Source organism: Chrysochloris asiatica, unplaced genomic scaffold (assembly GCF_000296735.1).
Source record: "Chrysochloris asiatica unplaced genomic scaffold, ChrAsi1.0 scaffold00023, whole genome shotgun sequence".
Classification (NCBI taxonomy): Eukaryota; Metazoa; Chordata; class Mammalia; order Afrosoricida; family Chrysochloridae; genus Chrysochloris; species Chrysochloris asiatica.
Genome location: NW_006408541.1, coordinates 10,707,902 through 10,725,413, shown reverse-complemented (window position 1 = coordinate 10,725,413; position 17,512 = coordinate 10,707,902). Strand labels below are relative to the sequence as shown.

Here is a 17,512-nt window from a genome sequence, read left to right as displayed (position 1 = left end):
CAAGGTGGCAGTTCAAACTCACCAGCTGCTCCTCGGAAGCGCTATACAGGATACTGAGTCAGCAGCACTTAACAACAACATCCAAGTTACTAAGAGCTCTGATGTGGTGTTATAGGATAAGCACTGAATTGCTAACTGAGAGGTCAGCGATTCAAACCCACCATTGGTTCCTTGGAAACTCCATACAGGGTCACTATGTTGTTATGTACCGTCAAGTCGGTTCCGACCCATAGCGACCCTGTACAGGGTGTCTGGGCTATAAATCTTTATGGGAGCAACAAACCTCATCTTTCTCCCACAGAGTGGCTGGTAGTTTCGAACTGCTGACCGACCTTAAGGTTCGCAGCCCAATTTGTAACCAGAGCTCAGAACCAAATCAACAGCACTTAACAACAACGCCCAAGTTACTTTTCTGATTTTGATCATTCTACTGTGTTACATGAACCAACTCAACAGCACTTAACAACAACGCCCAAGTTACTTTTCTTGATTTTGATCATTCTACTGTGTTATATGAACCGACTCAACAGCACTTAACAACAACAATAACAACTGCATTACGTAAGAGCTGGTGGCATAGTGGGCTACTAACCCTGAGGGCAATAGGTTATAGCCGTCAGTAGCTCCACTTTCTGCTTTCTGTTCCCATAAAGATTTACAGCCTCTGAGATCCTAAATAATGAGTCCGAACCTACTGTAGGACAATCAATTTGGTTTGGGGTTACATAAGAGTAATGTCTACTCTTAGAAATTACACTTCAGTATTTAGGGGCACAAGGGAGTGATGCCTGCCTGTGATTCTAATTGTTTGTTGTTGTTGTGAAGTGCTGTCGAGTCAGTTCCAACCCATAGCAACCCTGTACAGGGTTTCCAAGGAGTGACTGGTAAGCTTGAACCACAGACCTTACAGTTCAAATGACTTTGCAGTCTGGCGCATTAACCCTCAACACCACACCAGAACTCCTCTAATGGCTTAGGATATTTGTATATGTATGTACGTGTTTATTTTTAAGTATCTAATGGTTTAAAATACTTAAAAATATACACATACATACATATATACATATACAGAGAGAAAATGTGAATGGTGACTCTGGATGAAGGCTAGGGATACAGACAGGAACGCTCAGTATGGTTTTTGCAACATTCTTATTCATTGAAGTGATTTCCAATCAAATCGGTGTTTTAAGTTCTATCAGTACAAGTGCTATTGTTATTAACCGAGAAATACTTAAAAATGCAAGTAATACCATGGCAATTAATCTAGTGACCAAGGACTTGTTATTTTTTCTTCTAAGTAACTATCTTTGAATTCCAAAACTAAGGAGAAAATATATTTAAAGAATTCATATGATAAAAGGAAGACAGCTCTGCATTGGGACAAACACTCACATGTGTACGCACATGTGTATGCACACATGAGAGGGCTTCAAAAAGTCTGTGGAGAAATGAAATAAAAAAATAACAGCATTTTCCATGAACTTTTTTGAAGTCCCTTCGTATATACAATAAACATTTGATTCACTGTGCTTTTGCACTTACTAAACTAAGATGTTGGTGAAAATTTTCATGCAACAAAATATAATTACTATTATGTAATCATGTTCCCCTTTCTCTCCACCTCTGAAATCCGCTGGTTCAAGCTGGTCCCTCAGCCCTTCCCCCAAAAGGGTATCAAAAGACTAAACTCACTTCGAAGCCTTTCCAAGCTGACAGTTCAGTAGAGCTTTGTTGGGCTTTCAAAACAAATTGCAGGGCTAGCGCCTGGGCTAATATTCAGAACCCTGTTCTGTTTCCCTCTACAGTTGCATTGTTATGGCAATGAGGGCCACGGGCCACAAAAGAAACTCCACAAAAGCAGACAAGTTTTTAATGCTTGAGCCATCTGCCAATTCTCCTTAGGATCTTTTCAAGGACTGAGTGAAGTTAAAGCAGAGCAGGGAAGGGGGTCTTCCAGGGAGAGCAGAAAAATCATTCATGGGCAAAGCAATTGCAGTATGAAAAGAACCAAAGAGGGCTCAGAGCAGGGAAGATGAATGAATGGGATCCAAAGCCAGCGCTTGTCTTTAGCGCTAAATAGACACACCCCACCCTCTCCAACAGGGCCTTTGTTGGTTGCCAAGCATCTTAAATGTTATAGTAAGAATATGTTATTAAGGGGGGATTTAATATACACAAACCACACACACCACCCTTCAGAGAAGTCCTCTGATGACCCACATCAAGCCTTTGCAAAGATTCCGTGGATTTAAAAATTTTTTTTTCTTCCTTCAGGGTGAGCAAAAAGTCCTCAATAAATGCCATGGAGTCGGTTCTGACTCATAGCGACTGTTTAGGGTTTCCAAGCAGCAGCTGGTGGGTTTGAACTGCCGACCTTGTGGCTCCCAGTCCAGGGCTGACACTGCAGTGCCTCACCAGGGGTTGGGCATTAATAAAGCAAGTCCATAGACTTGTGAACTTTTAAAACCAACAACTCAGCATATCAACTCAAATGCATGAAAACAAAACGAAGTCGGTGCTCAAGGAATTATATTAAAATTTCAATGTTTTCTGAAGCCCCAGATATATTCTTTCTCCATCAGATACTTTCCCTAGGAGGAAAAATCTACCCAAAAGCCTGAAACTGGAATGGCCTGCTTATCTGGCAGGCACTACGAATAGGCAATTCTTACCTGGCTCAGGTGCTACTAAGTCATCCTATCTCAAAATGCTCAAGTTTCTGAAGACAGAGTATAACTTTTATTCCTCAGGGCCCCGCCTACAAATAAACACCCCTGAAATAAAGTCTCACTGAGATTAACAGTTTTAGGAGACAGCCTGTTTTCCTCTTTTCCTAGTCAGATTAGCAAACTTGAGGTAAATTCTTCTCATGCCTGAATGTAGGATTGTTGTTGTTAAATGCTGTCAAGTCAGTTCTGACTCATAGTGACCCTGTATAGGGTTTCTGAGGAGTGTACGGTGAGCCTGAGCTACTGACCTTGCGGTTCAAACCAACCTTGCGGTCCAGCGCACTAACCCCCAATGCCGCACCAGGATTTCATGTAGACTGGTGGTTGGTGGTTCTGTGCCGTGGAGTCGGTTCCGACTCATAGTGACCCTGCACAGGGTTTCTGAGGCTGTAAATCTTTACAGGAGCAGAAAGCCTCATCTTTCTCCTGTGGAACAGCTGGTAGTTTCAAACTGCTGACCTTGAGGTTCTCAACCCGTTTAGTAACCACTACGCTACCAGATGGCTGGAAATAGAAGCCAGCACTGACAGCCATTTTGCTGCTGCTTATCTAACATTTAAAACATTATTTTAAATGATTACATTACCTCGCTGTTTCTCTTTGCTGTTTCTTGGATTTATAGAACACTTTTAAAGAACTCTTGAGAGGTGCAGTATTTCTGCAAATTGATTGCCCTTTTCAAATACAATGTTGCGACTATTTGGTTTAAAAGTACTGGCTGCTAAGACTATTTTCTTAAACTGTTTTCTCTCCCCGGACACACATCAGTGTAAAAGGGGCGAGTGTGCAGCCCCTCCCAGAAGCAGGAGGGGGTCTTCCAGCTCAGGGAGGGAAAGGGAATAGACTGCACTGCACCTCGTAATCCCATAATCCCAGATTTAAAATCTGGCAACTGGAAGGGGATGGTGGACACCCAGGCACGTTGCCTGAGTCCACCCAGCTCAGGCAGAGCAAGGTCTCCCTGGTGCAGGAGCCAGTGACTGTCCCACCAAGAGGCACCCACACCCTGAGGCAGGCCGGGAATTCTGCCGCACCCTGAGGTGCAGCCCCAGGACCCCACCCTCCGCAGCAGGGGGCTGACCTCGGGCTGTGAGCCTGCTGTAGACCTGGGAGTTGACCTCCTTGTCCCTCACGGAGCACCGGATCTCCTCCACAGCCTCTCGGATGACAGTGACGGCCAGGACGAAGCCCTGTAGAGACAGGCAAGAGGGATGAGCGCTGTGGAGCCCACCGACGGGCAAAAAAGGGTGCTGCCACCCTGTAGTAACAGGGTACCCTAGTACTTATCAGTAGGATACTATAATCATAATAGTAGTCCTGGCGTGGCAATGTGGGTTAATGCACTGGACTGAAAGTCAGTTTGAACTGCAAGGTTGGTAGTTCAAGCTCACCAGCCACTCCTTGGAAACCCTAGACAGAGCTGCTATGAGTTAGAACTGACTTGATGACAGTTAACAACAATAATATCATTATTAATTATGGCAATAACATTAACATTTCTATATAATAATATAATAACATGGACTCCCTGGGTGGTGCAAACAGTTAAGCTCTCGGCTACTAACCAAAAGGTGGGTGATACAAATCCACTCAGAGTTTCCTCAGAGGAAAGGCCTGGTGATCTACTTTGGAAGACTCAGCATTGAGAACCCTGATGGAGCACAGTGCTACTCTGACATGCCTACCGTGCGTGGGAATCCAATGTAATGGAATCCAACGTAATTGGTTTTCTGGTTGTTGTTAACTGCCGTCAAGTCTGTTCTGGCTCACAGCGATCCTGTATAGTATTTCTGAGGAGTGACTAGTGCCTTGTGGCTAGCTGCCCAGTGCTTATCCTACAGGGCCACACCAGGACTCCAGTGATATTAATTATTTCAAAGGAACATAACCCAGAAAGCCTTCTTCTCAAAATCTATGCTGGAAAATGAGCACATACATGTTGTTGTTAAGTGCCGTCGAGTTAGTTCTGACTCACAGCAACCCTATATAGGGTTTTTGAGGAGCGGCTGGTAGGCATGAACCACCAACCTTGAAGTCAACAATTCAGTGCTTATCCGACAGCACCACACCAGGACTACATGCACATACATGCTGTTGTTGTTAAGTGTCATCGAGCCAGTACTGACTCACAACAACTCTATAGGGTTTCGGAGAAGCAGCCAGTGGGTTTGAACTGCCGACCTTGCAGTATGCAGTCCAGTGATGGTACCACAGCGCCACACACACATACTCCAGAGTGAAACTATCACATACAAAAGCACTCAGGTTCCCCACTGCAGGGATTCAAAGAGCTACAAGCACGAGACAAGCTCACCATTACCCCAGAGGGGAAAGACTGACTGGCGGGAGCAGTGACCACTCACAACATGGCCAGCACTGTTCAAGCCCGGACAGTCATTAGCAACAGCCCTGGGAGCCATGCTGCTATCACTGGGACCCCGTGTTACAAATGAGGGAACAGAAGCAGTTAAATAGTCTTGCACAAGAACATAACGCTGGTGACAAGTAGGAATTTGACACTAGGAAATCTGACCTCAAGAGTCTTTGTTCCTAATGCATCATTCTGGGTCTAGAGAAGTTTGGATGCAGCCAAAAAGATGGCTCTTCAAGGGGTTGTTTAAAAGCACAAGAGAGATGGAAGTTAGCCACGTAGAGTGTGTCGTTGTGAAGGGCTGTCCGGACAAGTCAGTGTTCTGACTCTTAATAACCATGTATAAGATTTCCAAGGAGCAGCTAGTGGGTTTTTTGTTTTTGTTTTTATGTGCTTTTAAAACTGCATTTGTACTTTTACATATTAACATAATATACATTAAAATACATTACATATTAATGTACTTTCGTATATTAATGTATGTAAATGTATAGAAACTAGCCTGGAAGAATGCATACCAAACTATTAACAGTAACAATGTTTCAGGAAGGAAATGGGAAATTGGAGAGGGTAGGGGTTTGGGTCAGCAGGGGGAATAAGACATTCACTTTTTAGTCTGCAGCTAGTGGTTTTGAAACAACCTTTCAGTTAGTAGTCTAATGCTTATTTCACAACACCAGAATAGAGTGTAACACCGTTACACTTTAAACAAGAAAGATTTTTTTTATACTGCTGAAAATTTTCTAATGGGTATTCAGTACATATTGTTGTTGTTGTGAAGTGCTCTCAAGTCAGTTCTCATAGTGACCCTGTATAGGGTTTCCAAGGAGCGGCTGGTGGGTTTGAACTGCGGACCTAATGGCTTGCGGTCTAGTGCTGATCCTACAGCGCCACACCAGGAGCTAGCCCCCGACTCATGGGGACCCCATGCACAACCAAACACACACTGCTCCGTCTTGTGCCATCCCAATGACTGCTTGCTAAAAACCTTTGGGATCCATTCTGGGATCTGTAGGATTGTCATTGGCTGAATTTCACAAAAGTGCATCACCAGGTCTTTCTTCCTGGTCCTTCCTAGTCTGCAAACTCCACTGACACCTGTTTAGCCTCACAGCAAGAGCTGAACATCTGCAACCCCTTCAGTGGCTGCACATGAGGTACACAGGTGGGAATCGAACCAGGGCCTCAACCATGGAAGGTGAGAACTGTCCATGAAATCATCACTGCTTTGCACCTGGTACACAGACATGCCTAGATACAGAGAAAAGTGTCTGGAAAGAGACACAACACCCCAAAATCTGAATGACTGTTTAGGGTTCTCTGCAAGGGCAGGGACCAGGGTCAGGCTGGGAACAGACTGAAGGGAACCTCAGTCTCATCTCTAATGTTTTAAAATTTTTTATCAGAAAACACATGAATGTATTCGTTGCTTAAATATCATTTATTTAAAAGAAAAATGTAAAAAGTATCCCTAGTCACCCTAAGTCAAGTATACCCCAACTCATAAAATCTGAGACAGGGGAGATCAACCCACAGCAAGAGTCTATTTCTAATTAGACTGTCCCTCTCTTATCATTAGGGGGAAAACATTCATTCCTTTTTGTTGTTGTTAGAAAACAGTCTTGTCCTCCCTCTCCTCCCTTTTCTTCCCTTTTCAAGCTTGCCAAAAAAATTACAGCTAGCATACGGACTCCAACTCCACAGGTTAAAAGAATGACTTCCTTGTGGATTTCACCTTTATACGATTTACCCTGTGAAATATACTCACGTCAATTCAAAGGGCTTTAAAATCTCTTATATAAGTCAAACTAGAGACGAGCTATATTGTGAAATTCCTCCAAAGGCCCAGAGAGCGTTCCAATCAAAGGGCCAAGCCTGTTTCCAATCAGAAGTTAAGTACACACTGAGGCTGTGACGTATTGAATCTTGTCTGCCCCTAAAGATGTGCTGGGAACCCTAACCTCTTTGCCTGTGGTTATAACACCGTTTGTTATGTGAAGGAGATGGGATTCACATCTTGTATCACAGTCTCTTTAGATGTAAGAGATTAAACAAGTCATTCAGGGACACACAGAGATGGGAAAGAAAGAAGACTGCTCAGGAGAATCTCAGAAGAGACAAGGACCTTTTCCCGGACAGAGAATAGCGATACAGCCAGCGCCTAGAGAGGGTGCCATGGATTCAGACAGGGATCACCTGACCTCTACCCCGTCTATCTTAATCCAGACGCTCCATTGAAACAGGTCCACCATGGGTGACCCTGTAAGTATTTTAAATACCGGACTAGTGGTGTGGGAGCTGTAGGACAAGCAGCAGACTGCTAACTATGAGGTTGGCAGTTCAAACCCTTGGAAACCCTATACAGGGTCCTTTTGAGTCAGAACTGACTGAAGGGCACTTCATAACAATAACAACAGCAAACTGATAGCTGAAGTCATCCGCTTGTGTTGTATTTCTGTTATAACAGCCTTAAGTAACTAACACAGCACCTATAGGAAAATTGATACAGTTCAAAATGAAAACATAACCATACGGCAAGGGGGGGAAGGGGGAAGCCAAAGAAAAGCCCCTTCAAAAAGGAGATAGACTCAATTTGCAGAGGCACACCCCCCCCCTTCAAGTTTCTGTCTTGTTCTGAGCCAGCACCTGGGTTTTTGTGGTGGTTTGTTTTTGGAAATGTTCCCGTTTCTCTCTCCCTCAGCGTGGGTCAGTCTAAATCCCATTGATGTTCATGGAGAATGTGTGCTCACACTGCTAACCTCTCAGCTGCAAGTGGATCCTGTTGCCTATCTTGGTTTCTGCATGCTGCCCCTCCTCCTAAACTCCCAGTTCTCATTAATTCTGGAGAACATGCTCGCCCTTCGGCTAAAATTGCTTTACAAAGAAATGCAAATGTTGCCCAGAAATAAATTCCAACTGTCCAACTTCCGAGGTCCTTAACATCCACAGATATTAAAAAGAGGCTTTAATATGGGGCCCAAGGTTGGCTGAGCTCTTAAAGATATCAGCAGGGAGAGTGCGCACCAGTGATTCTGAAGGGGTCAGGGGTTTTTTCAGTTGTCCTTCAATCGACTCATCTGACCCTTCTGTCCAACTGTGGGGGTTTATGTGTTGCTATGATGCTGTAAGTTAATGCGCTGGACCGCAAGGTCTCTTGGAACTGCAAGGTCGGATTGTTCAAGCTTACCAGGTGCTCCTCGGAAACCCTATACAGCGTGGATACGAGGCAGAACTGACTCATATTTAACAACAACAGCGATGCTGGAGGCGTCCTGGTGTGGTATTATGGGATAGGCACTCGACCATAACTCTCCAGCTGCTCGCTCCTCAGAAGCACTACACAGGGTCGCTATGAGTTAGAACTAACTCAATAGCACTTAACAATATGCTGGAAGCTAACCTTGTCGTTAAGTGCCATCCAGTCGTTCTGTCTCTTAGAGACACTTTATACAATTTCCAAGAAGTATCTGGTAGGTTTGAACTGCCGACCTTGTAGTTAGCAGTCCAGTGCTTATCCTACTGCAGTATACCAGGACTCTGGTTTTTAAAGTTCTTGCAGAGTCGCCCATGGTGGACATGCTTCAATGGAGCTTCTGGATGAAGACAGATGAGGTAGAAAGACCTGGAGATCCATTTCTGAAAAGGAGCCATCAGAAGCCACATGAATCATAACAGAATATTGTCCAATACAGAGCTGGACGATAAGCCCCCTAGTCTGGAAGGTGTGAAGCAATGGGCTCAAACACACCAGCAATCAAGCTGGTGGGAGGAGACTAAGCACAGTTTCACTCGACCGTATGTCAGGAGCCAAGTCCATGGTATCCAGTAACTCCACCACTTCAGACACAGGTGTATACACCACGGTCCCTGATACAGCACAGTCCACAAAGACAATGTTCTCCACTCTACAACCAAGACCTTACAAACTCAAAAGCAGCCATCTAAGGTGTAATTATTGTTCTCCCCATGTGGAGGAAAGACGAGGGATGAAAATGGAAGAAAGACACTTGGAAACAATTTTTGAGGGAACATGTGAACATCAGTGTCCAGGACCCTGAGACCAGAAGAACTAGATGGTGCCCAGCTACCATGATCAACTGCTCGGACAGAAATCACACTACAATGTTCTAGATGACTGGCTGTGTACCATGGAGTCGGTTCCAACTCATAGAGACCCTGTCCAGGGTTTCCAAGGCTATAAGTCTTTACAGGAGCAGAAAGCCTCATCTTTCTCCCGCAGAACAACTGGTAGTTTCGAACTGCTGACATTGTGATTCACAGCCTGATTAGTAACTACTATGCTACCAGAGCTCCTTAGAAGGTTCTAGATAAAGTGGGAGAAAATGTGGAACATTTTCTTAAAAGACCAGGTTTACTGGTCAAAACAAGACTGGCAAAATGCCTGAGACTGTGGCTCTTTGGAGTCCTGGTGTGGTGCTGTGGGTTAATGTGTCAGACTGCAAAGCCGTTTGAACGGCAAGGTCGGCGGTTCAAGCTCACCAGCTGCTCCCTGGAAACCCTATACAGGGTTGCTATGGGTTGGAATCGACTCGTCGGCACTTCACAACAACAACAACAACATGGCTCTTTGGTCACCCTTCCAGCCTAAACTGAACTTACCACCATGGATGGCTCAATGTTTGGCCAAGCAGCGGAGACACAACACCACAAGCTCATTACAGTATGGACAAGCACTTGAGATGGACAAAGCGCAGAAGGGGTGGGAAAGGAGAGGGAATGGAATGACACCCAGGAAGAAAACACAAAAACCCTCCAGTGACAGCGGAGGAAGCTGGCCCAGAAAAGTGAATCTGTTCAAAGTACAGCCAAGAGCTGAACCCAAACCATTTGGATCATTATGCGTGATGGCTGAGTTTGAAGAGAGAGGACTTTCAGAGTAATCAAAAGACAGTTCAAAAGCTTTTCAAGCCAAGAATCAAAAATTGATTCCCCGCAACCAAGTCCATTAGGAGAAATCAGTTACGGTCACCTAGAAACAGATGCTGCCCAATGTGTCTTTAACCTCAAGCCTTCTTTCTCGTTAGTCCCTGGGAAGAGAAGCAGGAAAAGTGAGACAACTACCCTCCCCACTCTATGTCCTGTTATGGAGCTGTAAGATAAGCACTGGACTGCTAACCACAATGTCAGTGGTTCAAACCCACCAGGCGCTGCTTGGAAACACTATGAGTTAGAACTGATTCGACTTAACAACACAACCCTCACTGAACACAACATAGAAAAACCTGCCTATGAAAGGGCCCATGAAGCAGTTACAAACTTCACCCCAAAACAAGTTGTCCACCTGTCCAGCTGCTGTCTAAAGCCATGCTGTTGTTAAGGCTAGCTGCCATCAAGTTGGCTCTAAACATTCCGGTAACCCCACGCACAACAGAACAAAATATTGCCTAGGTCACTCCATCCTCCGGACCAGTTGCAGATGGGACCTCTGGGATCCGTTATTTCATTGGCTGATTTTCAGAAGTGGATTTCCAGGCCTTTCTTCCTAGTCTACCTTAGTCTCGAAGCTCCGATGAGACATGTTCAGTATCTGTGTCACCTTGAGTTTACTTGATAGGGCTTTTCTATCCAGTATCTTCTTAATTCCCACCAAGTGATTCAGTTGTTAAGTGCCATCAAATCAGATGCAACTCACAGTGATCCTTTGTAGGATTTCCAAGGCTTTAAATCTTCACAGGAGCAGAAAGCCTACTCTTTCTCCTACTGCATAACTGGTGGGCTCAAACCGGGAACTCTGTGGTTCACATTCCAGCGCTTACCATACAGAGTCACCACACTCCCAAATGATGGGGTGGGACCATGCAAATAGGGTACACAGGACTCTAAGGCTGGGATTGGTTAGTTTTGCCATTCCACTAAGGTTTAAAAGCAGCCATCTCAGAAGCAAGAACACCTTCTCCCATTAGCTCCAGAAGGAAGAGCATGAGCGAAGCATGAGATCCCTACCTAGAAAAGCGGTGACCGCAGAGACGGTGGCAGAGGCAGTGGCGTGGCGAGACAGAGCAGCTGTGGACCTCTAGGCCCATGACTGAGTAAAGCTGAGCACCTATGGGCAGGAGACTGGCTTGCAGAATGTGCCCTTTGGGCATTTACAGACAGCCTAAAGGAGTGTTTTTTAACACCTGTCCAAGCAGAGCAGAGGCTGAGGGGCCACATGACTGAGTGGCTGAATTCAAGAGTAAGGCGTGTCTGCACTACATCAGAGAAGAGGTTCTCCTGATGGGAAAACTGCTGCATCCTGAGTTGTTTCTGATCCTGAACTGTACCCTGTTCACTTCCCTAATAAATCCCCTAATCATGTGGGGGGAGGAAAGACCACTCTCACATCCAGAGACAACCACTGGCTTTGGTGAAGACCATTCATTCACATATGTAGAAATATCTGTAGGAGAAAGGAGTAAGAATCAGCCCTTCTGTCCATGTTATTCTGCAACTGACATTTTTTCATGTCATGAAAAAATCTGATTTACATCTTCCAGATAATACAAATTCCAAAGTCAAGGCAGGTACAGCTCCTTCATTGTTTCTAATTCCCAGGCCACAGCACCATGACACTGGCTTTTGGGTAACTGCTGGTGGGCTTTGGTTGGCTTCTAAGGTTTTGAAAAAGCAGAGGTGGCTCAGTGGTAGAGTTCCTGCCTTCAATGAAGAAGAACCCAGTTCAAATCCCATCTGTCAGTGTATGCTTGTGCGTTGCTAGGATGCTCAACTGGCTTTAGAGGAACTTCCAGACTAAGATGGACTAAGAAGAAAGGCCTGGAAATCTGCTTGTGGATCTCAATGGTCTGACACGCAACCAGTCTACAGGGAAGGCACAAGATCAGGCAGTGTCTCATCCCATTGTGCACTGGCTCACCAAGAGTCAGGGCCAGCCAGCTCGATGGCAGCTAAGAACAGCTGAGAAACATAAGTACACTTGTAAGGCACATCCTAGGAGCTCTGGTGGTGCAGAAGTTAACTACTGAGCTGCTAACCTAAAGGTTGCTTGTTTGAACCCACCAGAAATTCTACCCATAACCTCCTCAAAATCTCAGAATCTGATGACAAAGTCCCTCTTTCCCTCTGCCCCCGCTCCCCACCCCCGGAAAGTCTGAAAGGGTTGTTGTCAGCTGGAACATGGCCACCATGCTGTCCATGTGACAGGAAGGGTCTGCTCCTGCTAGAGCTAGGCAGCTCCTGCCTGCTTGTACAGGGTTCTTTCCAAGGCTTCATTCTGCCAGCCTGGCTCCTCGAGGCTCCAAGTCTGCAGGTTTCGTGATGACACAAGGTTCGTTCTCTAAGAGCCTGCCCGGCACAAACGCAAACATCCGTTTCCATGCCTGGAACACTGTCCCCAACTTCTAACACCTTGTCTTCTCCATGAATGAATCAGAGCAGGAAAGAACTGTTCTCACATCTCAAAAGCACATTTGTTGCCCGGGTAGAAAAAAATATAGTTTCCCTCCTCATGTCTTAAAGGAGCTCTGGTAGCATAGTGGGTCACATGCAGGGCTGCTAACCCCAAGGTCAGCAGTTTGAATCCACCGGTTGCTCCGTGGCAGGAAGATGAGGCTTTCTGTTCCTGTAAAGAGTCTACACAGGTTTGCTAAGAGTCGAAACCAACTGGGTGGCACACACACAAGCACTACCAACTCTTTTCAGAAGGAGTCCTAGTGATACAGTGGTCAAGTGCTCGGCTGCAAACTTAAAGGTCGGCAGTTCGAATCTACCAGTCACTCCATGGGAAGTAAAGACTTGGCAATCTGCTATGATGAAAGTAATAGTCAGGGAAACCCCACGGGAAGTTCTGCTCTGTCCCACAGGGTCACTGTATGGCAGAGGTGACACGAAAACAGTGGGCATGGGTTTGCTTGGTTGTTTCATCGTCTCATGGTCAGAGTTGCTGGGTGCAAGTTGTCTGGTGGAGTGGCGTGCACGATCTATGGACACTACGTTTTCAGGCATCCCCCACTCCACAAATGCCTCTACATTAAAGCCCTATCATCCCCCATCCAGCACCAAAAAAATCAGTAAATGAAATAAAAAGGGTTGTTTTCTTTCTTTAGGAAGTCTTATTATTTTTTGCCACTTTCAAAATCATGATTAGAAATTTAACAAGACTTACAAGCAGACAGTCCAAGTGTTTCAACTTGGTTAGAAATAAACAACAATTATATTTCATGCCTATGTTTGGAGCTCTGGTAGCGTAGTGGTTACGAATCGGGCTGTGAACCTTAAGGTCAGCGGTTCGAAACTACCAGCCGCTCCACGGGAGAAAGATGAGGCTTTCTACTCCCGTAAAGATTTACACCCTCGGAAACCCTGTACAGGGTCGCTATGGGTCGGAACCGACTCGAAGGCACTTAACAACAACAACAACAACATGTTTGGAGAACCAGAAATGATCATTTCTATCCTCCTTCTCCACACTTGGGCTTCTTTCTGTTCCTCCAATGCTCCAAGCACAGGTTACCACAGAGCCTTTGCTTCGCTGTTCCCTGGACCTGGAATACTACACCCTCATACCTTCATTCCCTTGTCACCTATAAAGGTCTTTCACGGCCACGCTGGTCAAGGTTACCCTTCACTTTCTCCACCCTCACGTGCATCCTGTTATCAGGAGGGACCAGGCCCCTGGAGAAGGACATCATGCCTGGTAAAGCAGAGGGTCAGTGGAAAAGAGGAAGACCCTGAATGAGACGGCCTGACCCAGGGGCTACAACAATGTGCTCACACACAGCAATGGCTGTGAGGATGGTGCTGGACTGGGCAGTGTGTCCTTCATCTATACACAGGGTCACTGTGAGTGGGAACTGACCCAGTGGCACCTAATACATACACCTCCCATTAGCGGAACATTGGCTATGTGCCAGGGATACTTCATCTAGCCTATGACCTTATCTGATTACAAAGGGAAAACTCCCAAAACCTTATAGCCATCGAGCCGGGTTCGACTCATAGCAACCCTGTACAGGGTTTCCAAGGCCGTCGATCTTAATGGGACCTGAATCTTCATCTGTCTCCCACAGAGTGGCTGGTGGATTTGAGCTGGCAACCTCGCAGTTAGCAGTCCAGTGCTTATCCTATAGTGCCACCAAGGCTGGAGGGTAAAAAAGGAGGTAGGGAAGGAATGGAAAAGAGGGTCCACTCCATCTCACTTCCTACCCAAAACCAAACCCACAGCCACTGAGTCTATTCTGACTCATAGCAACCCCATAAGACAAAACAGAACTTTCACAGAGAGTTTCCAAGGCATTTACAGTTGGTGGATTCAAAACGCCGACCTTTCAATTAATACTGCGACACTTAATCCACTGCGCCACCAAAGATCCTCTGTTATACGTAGTGTACATGGACACACATGGACGCACAGGTTCTGTCTCTCTTTCAACCCATCACACCAAAACACTCTAAACACAGTAAACAGAACATGTGATCTCTAAAATCATTCAAATAACTCAGTTGTAAACTGCTACAATTTGATGAACTTTGACCTATTCTTAAGGATGTAGTAGCTCAAAATACCAACTGAGAGGGAAGGAGTCTTCACATCAAGTATCAATCCTATCGCTTCCGTAGACAAGGTTGACAGGGACAGGCAACTGAGACATTGGCTAACTAAAATGGGGGTGTAGGGGGTGGGCAATAAAGGCACCAATTGACTGGCTTACAAGTTTTCAAGAAGGAGTTCACTTTCAGAGTGTGCAGGGTAAGGTAGAACCCCCACTGAATAGTTTTCATCTTGTCCAGATGGGTCTGGTGAAAAGAGATGGGAATAAGATTCTTATGATTCAATAGTGAGTAACTGTTACCATGACTAATTGTGACTGACTGTCACAACTGTAAAGGTGAAAGTTTTGTAACAAAAAGGGGGGAGTAGTTAATCTTACATTCCAGGAACAAAGGACCCTAGGACCATCAAGGGAGAAGAGCACAAGTGGAATGCAGGACCCTATCCAGAGAAGCAGCAATACCAGAGATGGAGACAGAGATAAGGATGTAGAGAGAGGAAGCAGCTGAGGGCTCAAGACTCATGGAAAGAGAAAGGCTGTGTGGTGGTGGCCAGGAGACAGGCTTACAGAATGTGCTCTTTGGTTTTTTAAATAATTACATAATCCTGCATATTTTTGTTTACCATCAAAAAAATGGTGGTGGGGGGGTGCAGAATGGAGGCAAAGGTAGCATAGTGGTTACAAATTGGGCTGTGAACTGCAAGGTCAGCAGTTTGAAACTATCACCTGTTCCACAGGAGAAAGATGAGGCTTTCTGCTCCCGTAAAGATTTACAGCCTCGGAAACCCTGTGCAGGGTCACTATGAGTCGGAACTGACTCCATGGCACATAACAACAACTGTAACAGATGATGCATGGAGGGGATTGTAATCATTGCAATCAACAAAATATGACTGGTTGAGTGTAAAACCAACGTTCCACCATGTAAATGATCACTCAATTTACAAGAAAAGCTTTAAAAACAAAACCAAAAAATGTCACTAGTCTACAGGGCTTTAGGACCATAGTCCCAAAGGACATCAAGGTCAATCGGCATAAAATTGTCCACAAAGACAATGTTCTACATCCTACTTTAGGGAATAGCAACTGGGATCTGAAAAGCTCATGAGTGGTCATCTAAGGTGCAGCTACCAGTCTCTCCCTGTGCCAAGGAAAGAAGAGTGATGAGAAATGAAGATGTTTGGAATCAATGAATCCAACGGCCTAACAAAGCTTGTTGTGACCAGCAGTCTCCACAACCCCTAGATCAGAAGCATTAGCTGGTGCCTGAATACTACTATCAACTGCTCTGAAAAGTATCACATTAGAAGGTTATGGATAGAGAGGGAAACAATGTGGACCAAAAGTCAAACTCAAAAACGAAGCCCAGACTACTGGTCCGACAGCAAAAGATAGAACCCCAAGACTATGACCCTTGGGTCACTTTTCAAGTCTGGAACTGAACTCATCTTCCTGGCAATTTTTAGCCAAGCATTAATACTAGTGAGGTACCCCACAGGATAGAAAGGTCAAGCCTTTTGAGATCCAAAGGACAGCATTTACCTCAGGACAAATTTCAGAAGGGTAAAGAAAGAAACAAGAAACACAGGGAGGAAAAGGGTAAGTGATGTTACAATAAAGGGCTCGCAAGTGAGATGAAACAAAGTGTATGATTTGTTGAATGAAAAACTGCTGATGTAAACCTTGACTCAATTCACAGTTGAAAACTTTAAAAGACATGAAATAGATACAAATGAAAACATTTTTTTAAAAGTAACCAGCCTTATCAAACCGACACAATTCTCTGAGAATTTGGTGAATTCTTTTAGTGAATTAATGTTGTTGTTGTTGTTAAGTACTGTGGAGTTGGTTCCGACTCATAATGACCCTGCACAGGGTTTCCAAGGCTGTAAATCTTTACAGGAGTAGAACGCCTCATCTTTCCTCTGCGGAACCACTGGTAGTTTTGAACTGCTGACCTTAAGGTTGGCGCCCAACTTGTAACCACTACGCTACCAGAGCTCCTTAGTGAAATAATAGACTGGCACAAAATAAAGGATCTGGATCTGCTCCGTGAGTGTGTGACTCCATCATAAAATCCATCTATATGAAACTGGAAGGTCAACAATTCCTCTAAAGAAAGCTGAGATAGTAAGGTGGGATAGGAAAACTAGAGTATTGAAACTGGAACAACCAGAATGTAATGAATGAAAATGTTGGCACCCTGTGAAAAATGTAACTAATGTCAATGAACAACTTGTATAGGAACTGTCAAATGGGAATGTCCCTGGCCTAGTCCCGACACCTATGTGAGAGAAGCAAAGACATCCCTGCTTCCACACCTCTGAGGTTACAGGTAAACACTGCCGATCTACTCACCAGGGGGACCCAGTAGGTGTAGAGTGCTCCAAGTCTCATTTCAGGCACAAACTGGGAGCAGGCGAGAAGTAAGAAATAGAGGTTGAAAAAGTATTTGAACTGGTTGAACAGCACCTACGAGAGAGAGAACCAAAAAGAGACACATTACATTCAGGGCTCTGACTGATGAACTTTTGCAGGTTTAGAGAGAGACCAGGGATACATGAAAGCATTCCTATAGAAGAGCCCACTCACAGGATTACTTTGTCATACAGCATCAAAAGGTGCAAGCACTGTTTAGCAAAACATACATGGGTAAATGACAATGCATATAAATCATAAAAGCACCAAAAAAAAAAAAAGAAAAGAAAGAAAGAAATCAGCAACCATATACATGGATACTCTCCAAAGTATAGCCCGAGTGCTCCTTGGAGGCCAAGATGGCCAGACTTTGTCTCTCATACTTTGGACATATTGTCAGGAGGGACCAGTCACTGGAGAAGGCTATCATGTTTGGTAAGGTGAAGGGTAGGAGAAAAAGAGGAAGACCCCCAATGAGATGGACT

General features: G+C 45.0%; 1 protein-coding gene across 1 annotated transcript in view; it reads right to left on the bottom strand.

The window, feature by feature from the left end:
• The window catches only part of ATP9A (ATPase, class II, type 9A), a 175,200-nt gene that overhangs the window by 110,564 nt on the left and 47,124 nt on the right, over positions 1-17,512 (bottom strand). Inside the window, exons 3-4 of the mRNA XM_006839177.1 lie at positions 16,968-17,081; positions 3,811-3,919 (exon numbers count right to left, since the gene is read on the bottom strand). Coding sequence (XP_006839240.1) covers positions 3,811-3,919; positions 16,968-17,081 — 223 coding nt within the window. The remainder of the gene's footprint in view (positions 1-3,810; positions 3,920-16,967; positions 17,082-17,512) is intronic.